Source organism: Alligator sinensis, unplaced genomic scaffold (genome assembly GCF_000455745.1).
Source record: "Alligator sinensis unplaced genomic scaffold, ASM45574v1 scaffold13_1, whole genome shotgun sequence".
NCBI lineage: Eukaryota > Metazoa > Chordata > Crocodylia > Alligatoridae > Alligator > Alligator sinensis.
Window position 1 is genome coordinate 1,972,678 of NW_005841909.1, and position 20,726 is coordinate 1,993,403.

General features: G+C 42.1%; 1 protein-coding gene across 1 annotated transcript in view; it reads right to left on the reverse strand.

Annotated features, from left to right (window-relative positions):
* KCNH5 (potassium voltage-gated channel subfamily H member 5) overlaps positions 1-20,726 on the reverse strand; it is a 229,694-nt gene that overhangs the window by 67,245 nt on the left and 141,723 nt on the right. Inside the window, exon 8 of the mRNA XM_014517429.2 lies at positions 16,359-16,558. Within this exon, the coding sequence (XP_014372915.1) occupies positions 16,359-16,558 (200 nt within the window). The remainder of the gene's footprint in view (positions 1-16,358; positions 16,559-20,726) is intronic.

Sequence of the window (20,726 nt, forward strand, 5' to 3'; positions counted from 1 at the left end):
GGTGGTTTCCAATAAACTTGAGAGAGATCATCATTTATTTACGTGTACTAAACTAGCACCTAAGCAAGATCAGAACTCCGCGGTGCCAAGTGCTGTACAAATGCCAAGACAGTGCCTTCCCTAAAAAGCTTACAGTTTAAATAAAAAGAGTTTCAGGATTAAAAAAACACAGTAACAAAAAAGAAAAGTTAACCAAGCACAGAGCTAAAGAAAAAGAAAAGCTATGATTTTTCAGTAACTGTAAGAACTGGACTGGTTAAATGTGCATTAAAATAGCACCTTTTCTCAAATTTGCTCATTGTGATTTATCCGTATAACTCTAGTATGTAAATCCTTACACATACGGAAGCTAATTTTACTGGGAACATTCTTTTAAGGTTTACTAGAAAAAATGAGCGATAGGATCCAAGTGATGTCCAATGGACGTAAAATCAGCTACACTCTGGAGGTCTTGGATACAGAAAACTGACAATCAGTACAACACTGAGCAAGTTCTCCACTTACTGAAGTTGGCTAGTTTGCTCCACAGATGCAAAACAGTCACCAGTTTATGACCATTTTGCTGGTGCTTAGAATATTAATAACCATTTTAGCAGAAAGATTGAGATTCAGGCAATGCTGAACCAATTTTTTGGAAGTATATTTGTGCTAATGCAGAAATTAAAGATATGATTTTAATTTCTGTTTAATGATGGGAGAGCTCTGCTTTAAAACCACAGGATTTGATGTTATTGCTAAAGAATCCAATATGTAGAACTGGATTTTAATTAATAATATTGAGACCTTTCCTTGTTCAAATAGATCTAAACTGTTCTGCTATCAAAAAGACTGAAAATCCGAAAGGAGAATTTATTCTCTTATCCTTCATAGTATTCCAGGCAAAGTAAACTGTAGGGCGACAGATTCACAGATGTCAAGGTCAGAGTGGCTGATCTCCTATAAAATACAGCTCACAGAACATCCCATGGTAATTCCTGCATCAACCCTATAGTTTTTGTTTGAGCTACAGCATCTTTTCAGAAGATATCCAAGTCCTGATTTAAAGCCTTCCAGTTATGTGAAAATCCACTTCGTCCCTATAGACATTATACCAATGTCTCTTTTTCCTCACTACTGAAAATGTTTTATTTCTATCTAGTCTGAATCCGTGCTTTTAGCTTCCACCACTTTATCATTTATGCTTCTTCTGCTGAAAAGCCTTCTCCTATCAAAAATATATCCCACGATAGGAGTTTGTAGACTGTAATAAAGTCATCTCCTCTTCAATAAGCAAAAAAGACGGGGCTTCTTAATTCAGTTCTTTATCAACTGGGATAATCTGGGATCCCGCTAGAAACACCCACATAAGATTATTTCCCATGAACAATATACCTTTTAAGATCTATCAGATAAATAGTTTTTAATCGATTCAACATAGCCTACACTGATTTTATTTAACGCTGTTTTATCAGAGTGCCATGCCCAACTAAGTCAAATGTCACATGGAAGTTCATTATGGTATCACTAAAAGCCCCAAGTTTGTTTGACAAGTTATATTTTGCATACAACCATGCTGACTTGCATTAATAATGCTACCAGCCTTTAGTCCTTTACTGATCATGTCTCATTTCAGTCTTTCCATGATTTTACCTGACACCCTGTCTAATTAATCATATTATACCCTTTTGAAATGCTAGCATGAATGTCTTTTTTTCTAATCCTCTGAAATTTCTCTAATATTCCAATGTTTATTATAAACGAACATCAGTTGCCCAGAGAACTCAGCAAATTCTTTTAATACTCTTGGGTGCAAGTTATCAACTGCTGCTAATTTAAAAATGTTTAGCTTCGGTACTTGCTGTTTCATTTCTACCCTGGGCACTGTTAGGGTTGAAGTGCTATAGCTGTGATGGTCCAAATACACAAGAAACAAGGACTTTTTGGCAATATCTTTTATTAGACCAACCATGTAGTTGGGATGTATGCTAGACAAGCTTTCAGGCACAAAGTGCCCTTTCTTCTGGTTGCTGATGGCATAGAAAATATTTTCTTATCATTCTTAGGTATGAATACATCATCCAGCTCCTTTCCAATAAAACTTACTGAAAACTTCTGCCTTTTCCGAATCAAAAATGGCAATTATACCATCCATATCCAGATTGGATTTATGCCATTGTTAGGAATTAGTTTGCTCCTAATATAGTTCATTTAATAATGTAATTGGTTTGGCTAACATAGGCCAAGAGCCTTGATACTCTGCGTTCATAGTACATGCTGTAATCACATTATGACTTTGGTTTGCAAAGCCTGTCTTCTATTCTTCTTCATTTCAGAGGCAAAAAAATAGGTGCGGGGGAGGGAAGAGGAGAGAGTGTGAACTAAATACCACTGGAACTATAATTACCATAATATATTACGACAGAAGGCCAAAGACTGCATCCTGAAAGATTGCCAGAATTCCTGCATCTTTTTTTTTATTGTTGTTAATATAAAGCAATTAAGTCCATCAAGGACAAAACATCCTCAGATTTCCTCAAAATACAGCCCACTGAATTAACAATACAGCGTGAAAATTGATCACTCTGAGTCATACTCTTTTTTGTAGCATTGGAGCGTCTCTATTATGCACATTAACAGAAGGTATGATAGATTCCACTGCACAGAATAAGCCAGCTGAGTAAATCCCGCAGAATTCAGTAATTAACTGAACTCACAATCTAAGAGACTCCCTTTTAGAAAGTGATTCTTTTAACAAAACGTTACCGCGTACAAACTGAGAGAGACATTCACTTTTCGACAAGGACAACAGTAAATGAATAATGAGCCAAGATCTGGCCACAGGCTGAATATTTCTTTTTTTTTTCTGTTCTACAATTTGTTCCCCCTTGAACTGAGAACACAGGATGAAAATAAAGATAACGAAACATAAGAATGTATTTTGTGTTAAAGGATTTAGCAAAGCATCTTAGATATAGCATGAAATAAAAGTAAATGGGGAAATACTTAGGGGGGAAGAAGAGAGAGAAAAGTTGGATAACTTGAATATTAACACATGAATTCTTAGCTTAAGTGCAGACCTCTACAGAGTCTGGCTCGAGTTTTGCATAGTTGCTTTCTGAGTGTACATATACAAGCATCGAGCTTTCTGAAAGTGTCCCATGGAGACCACCAGATCCATGAACATGACTCGGATCTGCTGCAGTAAAGAAGATCTTTGGGTGGAAACACAATTCATTTTTCAGTAAGACTGAGGAAGAACTTTCTGAAATACCCAAGAAAGAAACAATGGCTTCCACTTCAGAAGCTAAGACACCCAGAGCAAGAACTGGACATCTGCATCCTAAGGTTTTAGACCAGCAGTTGGCAACCTTTGATGGTTGCAGGCCACTACGACCCAGCTTCAGTCAGAGGCAGGTGAGCAAACGGGTGCTAGGATCCAGCTGCTGTTGCTGCTTCTTCCCACGGTGGGATGGGGAGAGTGACCACCACCAAAGTCCCTGCTCCCCAGGCTGGATCAAATGGCTCCATGGGCTGCAAGCCGTAGGTTGACAACCCCTGCCTTTTCACAGATTTAACCTGGGTAAAGTGAGGTAATCCCCATTCAAACCCCGCCCCCCCCAAGCTATGAACACATGATGCCACATGATGCAACCCTAAAAAGCAATTCAGTATACATACCAGTGGTAAATGTGCTGCACAAAGTCTAGGCTTAGGTTTGGTTTGTATGTGGTCTTTCTCCACTTCAGCCAACTACCATCCCACATTATTGCTACTTGATGGGTGACCCTCAGCATGAACAGTATGAACATCCCCTAAGCTGCAAACAGTTCTGGCAAACCTTCTGTCTTTTATCTGGGAAAACAACGTGGAGCTGTTGCAGATGGCCAAAGCCTTGTGGAAAGATGGCAAAGCGCAGCAACATGCATCCCGACTCTGATACTGTTGGAGAAAGCTGTTGATCATATTCTGAGGACTGGCAGGCCTTAGGATAAGCTGGCTCAGTACCTTCTTACTGACAACACATGTCTTGTGCATGGCAGAATCCACATGAGAATGTAGCTTGGGATGGTCCAGTTGCCAGCTTCCAGATTACTCCTGCCACTTGCTTGTCCATGGACATCAGGCTGTCAAGAACATCAGGCTGTGGGTTTGCCTTTCAAGTCCTCTGTGCAGATTTCCTGGAAAATGGCCTCCCTCATCCTGAAGTTCTTCCACCACCGGCAGTTATCCCATGGCTACCGCACAAGCTCGTTCCACCTGTCTTCACTATTTTCCAGCATCCAGAACCTGTGACAACAGACTGCAAATAGTCCCAGAGCAAGTGATCCTCATTTGCTGCCAGAATATCCTTATTATCATGGCAGTATATCGCCATGAAAGATGCGGTGGCACAGGCTCATTCAACACTGCTAATGAAACCATTTGTCTTGGCCCTTTGGTGCCAGCCATGCTGCAGCCTGATTTGCACCTGCGCACTGATGTGTATGAGAGTTTGCAGAGACGTACATTCTTGGTAGTGGAGAAGTCTGATATCTCATCCCAAGCCGGTACTGGCTGATATGCAGGTGGTTAAGGAGATCAAGGCAGGAATGGTTCATGCTGCAGTGTGACAATGGTGTTGTCTTCTTCTGAGACCGAAACTGCCAAGTAAACCATGGGGTTTTTTCACTGCTGACACAGGGAAGATGAACCTGGAAGCTTCCAAACACCTCCTTCAAATGCTGAACTCTCTGCTATGGCACAGTACAATGTGGGAGGCTGGGATCCCAAGGAGGCTGGGATCCCAAAGAGGCTGGGATCCCAAGCCCTGGGCTGCTGTAGGGCCGCGCGGTGTGCCCCACTCCACGTGAATGCTCGATTTCACAACTGAACACAAGCTGCTTATTTGTTTGGGGCAGCCAGATGCAAATTCCCCCCCGTGTCAAATCACATGCTTAGCTTGTCACCATCCACCTGTTCATTTGTCCACACCCTAAAACATCTCCTTTGAGCTCACCATTTTCAATCTGACCTATATGCAAATGTTATAACGCCAATAAATGGCAGTGCGCATCGGAGTGAGAGACAGTGCATTGTAATTCAAAGGAAAGGGTATTCTCTAAAGCCAAAGTAGCTAGCTGACTAGCAGAACACTTTCTTGATGTTTACCAGCATTATATGCTAGAGGGATTACAGATTCCATGTGACAGCTGTTTCTACTCTGCCCGTATTTTAGGAAACATATCAAAGAGCACTGAGACAATTTCCAAAGAGGAAAGATTTTTCCTGAGTCGTCGTCAAGGCTTGTTTTTAGTGGAGTCCATGTTCTATAAACAGACCAATATACATCGGTTCCTGACTGTTCATTGCTTGACACCTTTGGAGCACAAGTCTAGGAGGATGTACACTGCAGAGCCAAGACGCCAATGCTACCAAAAGAGTTGCTATGTAAAAAATGTAAGAGTTCGCAGATCTCAGAGTTCACAAACAAATACCCCATGTGGATCTGAGCATCTTAAAAGAACACAATCAATGACTTTTTGCTGCAGAAGATACCTTAGGTACATAAAGGGCACCTAACAGAAGGCAAAGTAGACTCTCTAAAGGATGCTCTTCATCAGCTGGACAGGCTGTGAAGACTGTGATACATTTTGTGTCACAAGTGTGGGGTGGTATTCACATGCACACAGACACCCATCTATAACATAGCAGCATCTGACTACTGGACTTAAATCAGTGTGAACCCCAGGTGCTGGAACGTGAGCTTTGCTTAACTTATGGCAAGAGGTAACATAGTGGATAATGAGCATCTTCTGGGTGAGAAATCCAACCGGAACCAGTGATTACAGGGCGCTCAAAATCTGATCTTTGTCAGCCTCTCCTGGCTTACATCCACAGAGGATATAAGCCCCGATACAACGACAGCAGATGAAAAGATTCAATGCACGTTGGAGCCTGGGACAGAAGATGAAAGGTAATATCCCTGCATGCTGCCTCTTTAGAAGGCGAGCAAGATGTCTGGGTGTGCAGCCAAAGATTTGTAAGAGCAGTGGTAAAAGCACTCAGATAAGTGGTACAACACATCCATGCCTCAGTGCTGTATATTTGAGATCTGGAAGGGAAGAATTCCCAAGGAAGTTCAATCTGATCCCCCCACCCCCCCAGCATTTTCTAAGCATACTCAGGCAGTTTAAGATAAGCCTCTAGAATAGTTCAAAGAACTCTCCAGGGAGCAGAGATTATAAAAAGAGCTGGAGGAAGAGCAAATGAATCAAAACAAAGACTCTGTGGATTAAGAATGTGTACAAATAATGTCTGCTAGAAAGGTTTTAAATATTTCTTAAATCTCCTTCAGTTTGAAAAGGCTGCTGGATAGCTTAGTGAATATTGTCAAATCTGTTAAGACGCGTTAACAAAGGGGGCACCAGGCTGATAAATTACAGACTGCAGCAATTTGCAATTCTCTTTCAACTTACTGGATTCTCACATTCTCACTGCACCAGCTATAATGATTTATTTACTGGTGGCGGAGTAAAGCTTTATACAGTCAACTTTGACATAAGAAAAACCCTCTGACTTTTGACTGGTTAGTCCCCAAACCAATTCCTTCCTGCTGGGAAAAGGCTAGCAAGAGCTAGGCTTTTAGAAGAGATCAGCAGACACAATCACAGTCAGATTTTTTCCAAAGAGCATAACTCCCCTTAGATACCCAACTAAATTAGCTGGGAATTTGTACAAACGTATCAAATCAGGTGTCAGGTGTTGGGGTCTTCTGCAAATCTGGCCAAAAGCATTACAACAGGCATTGGATTAGCTGCTAAAGATGGAGAGTTAAGAAACAGCTGATATGCAAATCACTGAGTACTTTCACATAGCAAATCAGATCATTTTACAAAGAGCTGAAATGGGATGGAGGAGAGACTAAGCAGGTATTAATCTCACATGCATTAGGATAAATATAATATACTGGATTGAAGAGGCTGGTATTCAGGATTTAATTTACACAAGGATGGCTTGGTATTATTTAGTTGTACTGTCAAACATTCCAAGGTCACTTATGTGGTTTGTTTTAAATGCTCAGAGCAACTGATCTGTGAATTGAGGCTAATTATTTTTCATCCAAAAAAAAAAAAAAAGGAAAGGAAAAAAAAACCAATGTGAGAGTTGTACTGGTGACCAGAGAGCTGAAACAGATTTAGTAATGCAGAAGCAACAAAGGCAATTTCTTAATTGGATAACAATAACAAGTGTTGGAGACACTCAAAAATTGCTACAAATTGGCTTTGGATTAAATTCAATCTCGTCAACAAAGATGCAAAAAGCTGAAGGTCTGGAAACAAAGGGTGAAGATAAACAGGACCACACTGTATTGTGAGGAGGTGCCTGGGGCTCAGCCCAGAGGCCAGTTTATGGTCTGAAAAGAGCAGGCAGGAGGGCATTATATCATCTACTGATGGCACAGGACCAAAGATCCTTGTCCACATTGTGTATGAGCATGAGAATGAAAGGTTTCAATCCTTTCAGTTCTGTTACTCACCTCTCTACCGATACCAAATCTAGCCATGAAATGGCCTGCTGATGGGGCGTAGTACCAAATCTAGGGGTGGATCCAGGATTTGGCAAAAGGGCGGGGGGGGCAGGAGTAGCAACCTGAGCTGTAGGGGTGGCTGCACCCCACTCCCAACCTTCCTCCCTTCTTCCACTACTGCAGGCACACTGTGCTGCTGAAGCCTCTGGAGACTGTCTGAAGTCCCTGAAGCAGGTAAGAATCTCCTCTCACTTCCTTCCATGCTTACAGTCATGTTCCCTCCCCTCCTGTCCTCTCCCACAATCCGCACTGCTGCTTTCTCCCCTGTCCTGTGGAAGGGGGAAGCTTCCGAGCTGCTCCTGCCTGATTCTACTGGGCTTTGCTGGGACAGCAGCAGCTGCAATGGGTGGGGGCTTCCCCCTTCCTTTGCCTGCTCCTGTGGGGACCAGGCAGGGTGAAGGAGCTCCTCACTCCACTGCTTCTGCCCCTGTCCCAGATGAACCCAGCCTCTGTGCAGCCCGGCAGGGGCAAGCAGGAGCAGCTCAGAAGCTCCTCCAGACCCTAGGACAGTGGGGACAGCAGCAGTGAGCAGGGGAGGAAGGGGTGGTGGGGAGGGGGCATGCCTCTGAGCACAGAGGGGAAAGGAGAGGGGATTCTTGACTGATTTTGGGACTTAAAAAAAAAAAAAGTCTCTGGAGATTCCCATAGTGCAGTCCAGCCTGAAATGGGAGTGCAGCTGCCCCTGGCTAGATCTCAGGTAACACCGTGAGCAAACAGATTCATAGATGCCAGGGTCAGAAGGGACCTCAACAGATCATCAAGTCCGACCCCCTGCCTAGGCAGGAAAGAGCGCTGGGTCAGATGACCCCAGCCAGATGCCTATCCAGCCTTCTCTTAAAGGCCCCCAAGGTAGGAGACAGCACCACCTCCCTTGGGAGCCCATTCCAAATTTTGGCCACCCTTACCATAAAGAAATATCATACATACTAAAATCTGTTGTTCAGGTAACAGCAGCAGCACCATCCACATTATTTTGGCTAACAAATAATGGCAGCTTCAAATTCTCCCACTGAGAAAGTTTTTACACTTGAGCTATATTGACTACTCCTGTCCCATTAAATACGGAGGTCACCCAGTGGTCAAAGGACACAAAGGACAGGCATCCAGAGAAGATTCTCCCTTCTGGCTGGACCCTGGCGTCTCTGCTGCTGGAAGCAGTGATAAGTTGCACAGCCCCAGCACAAGCACTCTGGGAGGTGTGGGGACAAAACCCCACGTGGTTTTTTGTCCTTTTCTGTGGCATATACAGAAGCTTACGGGTGTGCTGCAGTAGTGACTAACAAAGGCAGCCCTTCTCATTCAAATACTAGAGGCTAATATTTTAATATACACAGGTCTCAGATTCAGTCCTTTCTTGCAACATCCCAGAAGCACAGTGAAAGAGATTATTTTTTTCTGGGGTTACAGGATGTGCACAGGAGACTGGACTTGATGACCCATAAGATCTCTTTCAGCCCTGGTTTTCTGTACAAGTACTATTCAGAGAGCTCCCTGGTGCATCAACCTGGGTCTCTGGGCTAATGTGAGAAGAGGTGGGACCAGATCCCTGTCTCTTTCCTGACCCTTTTTCAGCATTTTGCTTTCCAAGCATTGCAAGGTGAGGGGGGCTTTTGAGTTCACTCTCTGCCTCTGTCCAAGCCTGCTGACAATCAAGTCCTGATTAAATAGGGGAAATCCCTGTCCAGATTATATTATGTCTTTTTGAGTTTGATGATGTGATTGCAGAGCCACTGGCCATCATCTTTGAAAACTCATGCAGATTGCAAGAGGTCCCAGATGACTGGAAAAGGAAAAATATAGTGCCTATATTTAAGAAAGGGGAAAAAAGAGCATCCAAGGAACTATAGACTGGTCAGCTGCACCTCAGTCCCTGAAAAAATTACAGAGCAGATCCTCAAGAAATCCATTTCTAAGGACTTGGAAAAGAAAAAGGTGATTAGGGACAATCAGCATGGATTCACCAAGGGCAAGTCATGCCTGGCCAACTTGATTGCTTTCTATGATGAGATGACTGTCTCTGTGGATGGAGAGGGGAACAGTGGATGTGGTATATGTTAATTTTAGCAAGGATCTTGATACAGTCTCCCACAACAGTCTCACAGACAAGCTAAGGAAAAACAGGTTGGATGAACGGACTGTAAGGTGGATAGAAAACTGGCTAGAGCAGTGATCTCAGAGGGTAGTAATCAATGGCTCAATATCTAGTTGGCAGCTGGTATCAAGTGGAGTGCCCCAGGGGGTTGGTCCTGGGGCCAGTTTTGTTCAATATCTTCATCAACGACCTGGAAGATGAGATGGCGTGCACCCTCAGCAAGTTTGCAGATGACACCAAGCTGGGGGGAGTAGTAGGTATGCTGGAGGGTAAGGCCAGGATTCAGAGTGACCTAGACAATTGGAGGATTGGGTCAGAAGGAATCTCATGAGGTTCAACATGGACAAGTGCAAAGTCCTGCACTGAGGACGGAACAATCCCATGCACCAGTGCAGGCTGGGGACTGACTGGCTGGACAGCAGCTCTGCAGAAAAGGACCTGTGGGTTATAGTGAACAATAAGCTGAATATGAGCCAGCAGTGTGCCCTTGTTGCCAAGAAGGCTAATGGCATACTGGGCTGCATCGGTAGGTGTGTTGCCCATAGGTCAAGGGAAGTGACTCACCAAGAGGATAGTGAAACACGGGGACAGGTTACCCAGAGAGGTTGTGGAATCTCCATCCTTGGAGGTTTTTAAGACCTGGCTAGACAAAGCTTTGGCTGGGATAATATATCTGGGGAAGTTCCTGCTTTGAGCTAGTTTGGTTTGACTAGATGACTTCCTCAGGTCCCTTTCAACCCTCATTTTCTATGATTCTATGAAAATCATATCAACATTTCATGGTTGTTGTGCCATATATTTGGTGGAAGTTTCCAGTAGCTGTCAAGGACAGAAGCTTTGTTCCCTGATCTTGTACTGCAGGGATTGAATTAGGGAAATAAAAGTAGTAAGGGTTAAACAAGCAAATATGTCATGGGACCATATAAATAAATATATAATATATATATGGAAATATATAATATAATTAATATAATTCCATAATATAAATATTGAAACCTGGCACCATATTTGGAAACATGTTTAGGGGCAATCCATCTTGGACAGCAATAATATTTATAATGGCTTCTGAAGAACTTATTAACAGCTTATTAACAGTTAAGCTGCACTGAACCTGCTTGAATGAATGTTGAACAAAATTGCAATATTATTTTATTTGTTATGACCCAGCCAGTCCTGTATTATTACATATTAAAACCACGGCATTAGGAACGAATAGCTTTAGCACCAAATTATTTTCCCATGGTTTCCATTTAGTGGTTACAAAGTAAAACTGGCTCTCAGTATTATTATTTAGTATTTGTATTGCCTGTGCCTTTTATTTGGCAAGTGGACCATTACATTTTGCTAGAAATTAGCTAGCAAAAAGGGTAATTTATTTTATTACTTTCAAAGAGAATCTTAAACCAAACAGTAACTAAGAGTTCAAGGAAAGAAAATCTTTGGGCTTTATTGACATTTCAGAATTTTGCCATTAGAAGAGTACGACCTTAATCGAAACAGCTGGATGTAAGTTAATGGTTGTGCTGTTTAACGTGTAATGACCTATTTCCTATATGAGAGCTGCAACCTATTAATTTTTCATTTGCTGTCAAGTGCATTTGATTAGAGCTAAGAAGCTCAAATTCAGTGCAAGTGCTTTATATATAGGACTATGCGTACAAATATTTTTATAACTACTTAAAAAGATCATATTCAGAAAGTGTTCAGGCTCGTTTTTTACCTCTCTCAGCAAAAAAGGATCTAATGAGTGTGAGATCCTGTTAAAAATATAATCGCTGCTAGGTTTTCCCATGCATTTAACCACACTATATTTAACTCATTACTGGGTGAGTAACTTGAGCATGAATAGCTCTTTATAAAAATTCCTCTTATACTTCAGCCATGTATTATTACCATGTTAAAGCATCTACAGTGCAAGTACATGCATTATGTCTTGTCAACTTACCGGTCATGTTAGGGCTCTGACCTTTAAGTGCATTAAGATTATTGACCAGAGGCCATGTGCTTTCACTGAACTACTAAAAATAAACACAGGGATGTTCTTAGATTCAGAAAAGATTTCTTATTCATAAATATTTAAGGCTTGAGAAAAAAGAGAGAGAACAATAAGCACTGGGGGTTGAGGATTAAATTTGAAGACAAATTTTTCCCAAAACTACCAGCACAACCCAGCTTGTACTTTTAAGGCACTGTGCAGCACGGGAGCTCAGCACCTGGTCAGTGTGGGAGCTCAGCACTGAGGTTTCATAGTTTTTTAGGGGCTGGAAGGGACCTTAGAGATCATCGGACCCATCCCCCCTGCACTTGGGCAGGGAAGACCACTGGGGTCAGATGTCCCCTGCAAGATGGGCATCAAGACATTAAAAGTTGAGTGTTGCCATCAGTGGGTGGGGTACTGAGTCTTCAGAGAGGCCAGCATGAAAGCCGGATGCTTCTTAACCCTTCTGGGGACATGAAAGGACTATATGGATAACCTACAAAATGTAACTATCTGTATCTGCAACAGGACCTATCACTAGGCCCTCTGGATTTCATGCAGGTTTCAAAGAAACTTTCTATGGAAGAAGCTCACAAATGAATAAGAATAAATAGTTGCTCACTGTGTTTGTCTAGGAATGGAAGAATAAACAAGCCACCTATGATAAAGGTGCATTGCCCCCAGCAAAGATGCTTCCATATTTTAGGCTCAAACACATTTCCTTAGCTGTTAATTTTTAGCTGCGATTAATTTATTTATACCCTGACTGTTGCCAATACAATGCAGTTGTTTGTTACCATGGGAACCTGCTATAGTATTTAAAAACATAACCTAATTTTGTGTCTGTGTGAGAGCCTTCTCTTGCTTTGTATTTGGATTTCAAGAGGAAAATGACTTCTATGTGCTGAATAACTGCATGCTGGACTGACCGAAATATATCCTAGTAATCATGACAAATGACATTAGAAGGTACGCTCCAATGCAAAGAAAGCAATAAAATGCTTTTATTTGAAACAAATGAGGATGTAGCGATGCATATTTGCAAAACAGCCATCCATGGATATTAAAACTTGCCAAAGCTCAGCGCTTCATTGCCAATTATCTGCACAATGGGTACAAATCTTTGCTGAGGAATAAGAAGAAACACAATGAAAGGTCTTCACAAATGTAAGCAGCCCAGGAAAGAATTGCTTTTCAAAGGCAGCCTGACAACAAAATATATGCTGTGAAAACTCCTTTGGTTTTGAAGGAAGTCAGGAATGAAAACACAGAGAAAAATCACAACAGGGATTGATTACTGGTCATCTGGATAGAAGACCAAGATCAGGATGAAGCTAAGAGGAAAAATGTATGTTGACTATAACAAAAAACCTCTCTTACAGTGAACTCGAATAGGCTGTGTGTAATCTTCCAAGATTGATTGAAAACCCATCATTTGAGATTCTCAAAACTACAGTGGGAACTAGGAAATGCTCATTTGGGAACACCTCGTCCACGGCAGGGAGAAGAATCAAAAAATATAAAAGTCCCTTTCTTTCTACTCTATGTTTCTGCTGCAGGATTACACCTATTTTATGATCAAAAGATGGAAAAGGCTTTCAGGCTAGAAAAGGTATCCAGCCCACAGAGTAATGGAAACATTTCCACAAGATGTCAGACTGATGAGCTTGGCATGGTATTTTCCAATCTTTGTTGTGACTACTGTGTAACACGTAAGGTAATAAAAATACTATGATCCAATTCACTGCGAGCTAATCCATCCATAATATTTAAGACACAGATCTTTGTAATGTTTCCTTTGCATTTTAGGCAGTTAGAAAAGTGCTAACAGAAGCCCTCAGCATAGTGCAAAGTATCTGATTTTAAATGACTAATCCCTGTGACTGTGGATAGAAAACTGTGACTACTGTAGTTTTCCTAGCGCTTACCAACTGGGAAATACACCACATGCACACAAACATTTTTTCTTATTGAAATATTTCACAGCATAGTTTGGAATTTAAAATCCAGCGGGGCCATGTGAATGCCAGCTGCCCAGCCTCCCACCTTTCCCATAAGAGTGCTAACACTGGCTCCAATCCTGCAGTCGATAGCATATAAATGGGTCATTGCACCCAGTCTACTGACTTCAGTGCAGCTCAATGCAATCATAGCACTTTGCCTATGCAGGCAGTGTCCACTGCAGGATTGTAGCCATTACAAGATACTGAATACCAGAATAGCAAAACAAGGGCAAAAGTTCTTCCAATTACCCGGTCTCCAGTTGCCTATATTTTTAGAAGGAAAAAAATGATTATATGAAACTGTTAATGGCTTGATCCCAAGGTTACTGAAGTCAATGAGAGTCTTTCCATTGACTTAGGTTTTAATCAGAGTCTCCGTTAGGCAAGGTTTCATCTTGGGAATACTATTAACCTAAATCACCGATTTTATTGCCATGTTAATTATCTAACTAAGTAACCACTACTACCATGCGGGACAAGTACTTCGTGTAAGCCAATGATTATTATGTTTATAGGCTATAACTGCATTTTTTAACTCTATAAAACTGGACATGTGGAAACTACAAAAGAAAATCTCAATAATTAAAGCAAAGATTCCCTTAATTAACTACAAAGCACCATTGAAGTCTAATCAGACTCTAGCAGAATAATACAATATTCTTCCCTAATCAAACACAAAAATAAAATGAGATAAAGGGGATCAAGGGGAACGAAAGTCGATATTTCGCTTTTTTTTGGCTTACCACAGGAGAACTGACTGCATTTACAGTAGTTATTCTGACAATGCTCATTATTAACAGTGTATATATCAGCACACTTCAAAGATAAGATGCCTGTACAAATGAACTGTACAAATGAACAGGAAATGAACATGTTAAAGAATCAGGCGTAGACAAACAAAAGGATCCAATAAACTAAAGTCTGTTTGCATTAACCCAACTATATAATACACAAAGCTGCATATTTGTGGAAGCTAACTTGACTTCCATAGTTAACAGTTCATTCATATGGTCATTATTTCATAGATTTATTATTAGACTCTTATGCCCACTGGTATGCCATTTTGGTATGCCTTCCCAAGAGGTATTATCATAATGGAGTTCCCATATCACGTGCTATTCAGTCCTATATATTTAACTAAACATGAATATCACTGCCCTGAAAGTATTATATGCAAGGCAGCAATATTCTGCTGCTAGTCTTTTCCCCTGACAAGTAGCTTTACAGGCTCAATACTGAAATTGTCATGAGCAATAAAGATTTAAGGCCTGGTTTTCAACTGGTATGAACTAGTCTGGCTCTTCTGAAGCCAGTGAAGTTGGCAAACTGAAAATCTGGCCCTGAATATCCTATCTTATTAACACTCCAGAAACAGAACAACTCGCAGCGATGTGAGCCTACCAAAACTTGCTTCAGCCATGAACTGGAAAGACCATCCCAGAAGAGTTTGTCTATTAAATCTTGTACTATTTTGATGGTGGATAGGATATGTGGATGTCCTGTCCATTAGAAATTGGCATATCACACAAAATTCATTGAATAAATTTACAGGTAAATCCTCAGGTGGTAAGAGCTTTCAGGCATTAGTGTCTTGGGCCAAACTCAAAATAAAAATCTAAAAATTTGAAGATTCATGGATGTTAGGGGCTGGAAGGGACCTCACTCTAAAGACCTGAATATTTAAGGACCTGAAGAAGGGTGCTTTGTGCCCACCCAAAAGCTTGCCCAACATCTCTCACAACTATAGTTGGTCCAATAAAAGATATCACACACAAATAATACCTCTGCTTCTCTTTACAGTTACATTTTATTATTATTTTTGTTATATAGTAACAGGAGGTAACAGACCATAAGCAGCTGATGGATAGTTTTCTGTTAGTAGTTCAAGTTATAGTAATAACCTTGCCTGAAATGTTTAATGGGAAAAGGACTGAAGTTTGGTCTTTTTATTAAATAATAGTGTTTTGTAATCAAATGTTTTTGTGCATCTCACATTTTTTTTTCAAACTTTAAAAGAAAATATCTACTTGACTTTAAAAGAAAATATTTAGTTGCTTCAATGAATTTTCTTTCCAGTTTTGCTATTTTGTTTAAATGTTTTTTTATTGCACATTTTGACTGGATGGGGGGGTGCATCTACACATTTATTAATGTGCCTCAGATCTGCACAATTAATTTAGTACTTGCTTAATAAAGTATTAAGTAAATGCGCAGTACCTAGAGTTACTGCACAGTAGTGCTGGCGCACAGTTATTTTGTGATGCTTACTGCCCATTAGTCTAGTAACACTGCGCAGTAGGCTATTAGCACGGTTTTTAACCTCCATGCTACTGCGCACTGTTATTAGGCTAATACGCAGTGTCTTCTGTAGACATGCCCAGATTCAACAGATTTCAAAAATGAAAAATATTTTTTGAAAAATTTCTCTGAAGACTTAAAAAAATATTTTTAGTGCATTTCAAAATACAATGTAATAAACAGTCAAAGGAAAATTGGAAAGCAGAAAATCAGCCCTCAGTGAAACAAAGCACACTTACAAAACTATCAACGTTTTCCCTTAAATCTTCAACCAAGTAATCAGTTCTCTCTCTGAATGCAACCATAACAATGTTAATGCTGTTACACGATGCTCATATTTTTGTCAATACATTTACACTACTTAACACTGTTCACTCTAGGGGAAAGGACAAAGGGGATGGAAACATTCAATGTCTAGATTATTACTAAATGTATTCATACCTTTTCTGTGTCAATCCCTTTAGACATGGACCATGTTGAGACAATGTAATCCATGACTCGTTCGCTAAGGCCTTTTGGGACTTGATATAATTTTAGGAAATCCCTCACATTGTTCAGCATCTCATGGTATCGGTTGGTGTTAGCATACATTTGCTGGAAAATGGTGGTGACATTTCCAAAAATTGTTGCATATAGAAGAGCTGAAAGAGACCAAATGATAGAGATAAATTTGTACACTTCCCCAAAATAGAATTAATCATTTCAAGAAGTATCTTGCAGGAAAAAAAGCATGATTACAATTGACTTCACATGTGTGCGTACACTGAAAAGTTCTAGTTCCTGTATTTTCTAGTGTATAGGATGTAGATTTTCTCCCCAAAACAGGATTCTAAACTTAAGAAGTGTCTTAAAAATATGCAAAAATAAATGAAATAATTGCAATAAAATGTTGACCAAAATTCAAACAAAATTATATCAATAACTTCTCCCCCACGCAGTCTTTTGTCCTGGTTTCCTGTGTGAAAATGTATCTTATATACAGGGAAATACGATACATATACAAAGTCACAAAAGATTCAGATGATTCTTTCTGTATATAAAGCAAAGTCATTATTTCTAGGATGTCTGGGCTTTAGCAACTTTCTTGAATTTGCTCATCCAGCAGCAAAGCACTCTGAAAAGAGATTAACCTAAATAGAAAGCAGCTGTACTCCGCAAACCTGGGCCAGTTATGTGCTCAAATGCCCCCTGCTGTAACGTCAGTTTGCCGACATGGCAGCTGCCAATGGCCTCAGGAGCAATAGATAGAATAATTGAAAATGAGGGTGGGAAGGGACCTCAGGAGGTCACATCTAGTCCAACCCCCTGCTCAAAGTAGGACCATTCCCAACTAAATCAACCCAGTCAAGGCATTGTCTAGCCAGGGCTTAAAAACCTCCAAGGATGGAGATCCACCACCTCTCTAGGTAACCTGTTTTACTACCCTCCTAGTAACACAATTCTTCCTAATATCTAACCTAAACTTCCCTTGCTGCAACTGAAGACCATTGCTCTTTGCTCTGTCATCTGCTGCCACTGAGAACAGTCTAGCTTCATTGTCTTTTGAACCCCACTTCAGGTAGTTAAAAGCTGCTATCAAATCCCCGCTTGGTCTTCTCTTCTCTAGACTAAATAAACCCAGCTCCCCTAGCTTCCCCTCATAAGTCAAGTGCCCCAGGTCCAGAACCATTTTTGTTGCCCTCTGCTGAGCTCTCCCTCAGTTTTTCCCCATCCCTTCTGTAGTGGGGGGCCAAAAACTGAACACAGCACTCCAGATGTAGCTGCACCAGGGCTGAATAGAGGGGAAGAATCACTTCCCTTGCTCTGCTGGCAACACACCTACCAATGCAGCCCAGTATGCCATTAGCCTTCTTGGCAACAAAGGCACACTGTTGGCTCATATTCAGCTTATTTTCCACTGTAACCCTGAGGTCCTTTTTAACAGAGCTGCTATCAAGCCAGTCACCCCCAGCCTGTACCAGTGCATGGGATTGTTCCATCCTAAGTGCAGGGCTTGCACTTGTCCTTGTTGAACCTTATGAGATTTCTTTTGGCCCAATCCTCCAATTTGTCTAGGTCACTCTGAATCCTAGCCTTACCCTTCAGGGTATCTACTCCTCCCCCCCCAGTTTGGAGTCATCTGCAAACTTGCTGAGAGTGCACTCCATGCCATCTTCCAGGTCGTTGATGATGATATTGAACAAAACTGGCCCCAGAACTGACCTCTGGGGAACTCTACTTGATACCAGTTGCCAACTAGACATCGAGCCATTGATTACTACTCATTGAGCTCAATGCTTCAGCCATTTTTCTATCCACTACTATCCACTCATCCAGTCCATACTTCCTTAACTTGCTTGCAAGAATGCCGTGGGAGACTATATCAAAAGCCTTGCTAAAAATCAAGGTATACTGAATCCCCTGGTCTCCCCGCATCCACAGAGCCAGTCATCTTGTCACAGAAGGCAATCAGGTTGGTCAGGCATGACTTGCCCTTGGTGAATCCATACTGACTGCTCCTAATCAATTACTTCTCCTCCAAGTGCTTTGAAATGGATTCCTTGAGGATCTTCTCCATGATTTTTCCAGGGAGTGAGGTGAGGCTGACTGGTCTGTAGTTCTCTGGATCCTCCTTTTTTCCCTTTCTTAAATATGGGCACTAAGTTTGCCCTTTTCCAATCATCCAGGACCTCTCCCAATCACCATGAGATTTCAGAGAAAATGGCCAGAGGCTCTGCAATTACATCAGCCAACTCCCTCAGCACCCTCGGGTGCATCCTATCCCACCCCATGGACTTGTATATGTTCAGCTTTTCTAAATAATCTCTAACCTTTTCTTTCATCACTGATAGCTGCTCACCTCCTCCCCAAACTGTGCTGCCAGGTGCAATATTATTGGAGCTGACCTTTCTTGTGAAGACAGAGGTGAAAAAGGCAGAGTATTTCAGGCTTTGCTGCATCCTTTCTCACTAGGTTGCCTCCCCCATTCAGTAAGGGACCCACACTTTCCCTGATCCTCCTCTTGCTACTGACATACTTGTAAAAACGCTTCTTGTTATCCATCACATCACATGCTTGCTGCAACTCCAGTTGTGCTTTGGCCTGCCTGGCTTCATCCCTGTGTGCCCAAGCAATGCTCTTATATACCTCCCTAGTTCTTTGTCCAAGTTTCGACTTCTTATAAGCTTCCTTTTTGTGATTTAGTTTACTGAAGAGTTCCCTGTTAAGCCAAGCTGGTCTTCTGCATTACTTGCTAGTCTTCCTGCACATCGGGATGGTTTATTCCTGCAATCTCAGTAAGGCTTCCTTAAAGTGCACCCAGCTCTCCTGGACTCCTCTCCCCCTCAGATTGGCTTCCCAGAGGATCCTGCCCATCAGTTCCCTGAGTGAGTCAAAGTCTGCTTTTCTAAAGTCCAGGGTCCTTACTCTGTGGCTTTCCATCCTTCCTTTCCTCAGGATCTTGAACTCAATCATGTTGCCCAAGTTGCCATCCATCACTACACCCCGCACCAATTCTTCCCTGTTTGTGAGCAATGGATCAAGAAGACCATGGTCCCTAATTGGCCGCTCCAGTGCTTGCACCAGGAAGTTGTCCCCAACACTTTCCAAAAACTTCCCGGATTGCCTGCACACTGCTATATTGCCCTCGCAGCAGATGTCAGGATGACTGAAGTTCCCCATGAGAACCAGGGCCTGTGACTGGGAAACTTCTGCTAGCTATTTGAAGAAAGCCTCATCCACCACTTCCTCCTGGTCTGGGGGTCTACAGCAGAGCCCCACCATGATATCACCCTTGTTGCTCTCTCCTCAGACCCTAATCCAGAGACTTTTGACAGGCCTGTCTGCAGTTTCATACTGGAGCTCTGAGCAATCATAGTGCTCTTTTACATAAGTGGAACTCCTCCTGCTCTTCTCCCCTGCCTCTCCTTCCTGAACGGTTTGTACCAACTGTACATGCACACACCCCAGACATACACATAGCCCACCAAACAGCACTCAGGAAGCCAAAGTCACAGGCAGCTCTGGATCACTCACCTTGCCTGGACAGGATCTGGTGCCTGGCTTCACTCTCCCTTCCCCTTACTACTCTTGCTCCCAGCAAACTGCCTGAAAATTGCTTGCCCTGTTTGCAGCAAACAGCATACAGGGGGATGGGGATCAGCAGGATAGAGGGAAGCCCCAGCTATGCACCACTGCAACTGGCCACTTCCCAAAAACCAGCAAGGAGGTGAATGGTGTAGCAACCACTACCCCAGATGAAATGAATACATAGATAAATAATACGGCTGTGTGAAATGTCGCTGGCAGTTTCGTTTCAATGCTATTTCAACTCGTTTTGAGCTTGAAACAGCAAAATCGAAATGAACAGACAGCTTTGAAACAGCCTTGAAACCAAACGAGGCAAGTCGAAACATTTCAACATTTTCAAAATGTTTCGAGTTTCGAAGCTCAAGCTGGGCTTGCCTGCAGGGAAACAGAAACTAAAATAAGGAGTTAGGGGGAACAAGGGGAAGCAGGGGAAGGAGTGCTCTCATTATTGACTGTGCAGCCGGCCAGTGACTGTCACCCTTCCCTGAGGTCTCTTCCAATCCCAGTGCTCTGGGGGAGGGATGGAAAAACTGCATAAAAGGCAGCATTGTTTGACCTGCCCTGCTTTCTGCCTTGGTGTCAGTTGAGTGAGGGCACACCTTAACACACACACAGTGTCACCCACCCATGTCACGAGTTTTGCCTGTCAGCAGCTAGAGGTGCAGGGCCCCAGAACCCAGACTCCCCCTGCACTGATCTCCTTGACAGCTGGCAGGCTTCGTGGCTGGCGCCAGGGCTAGC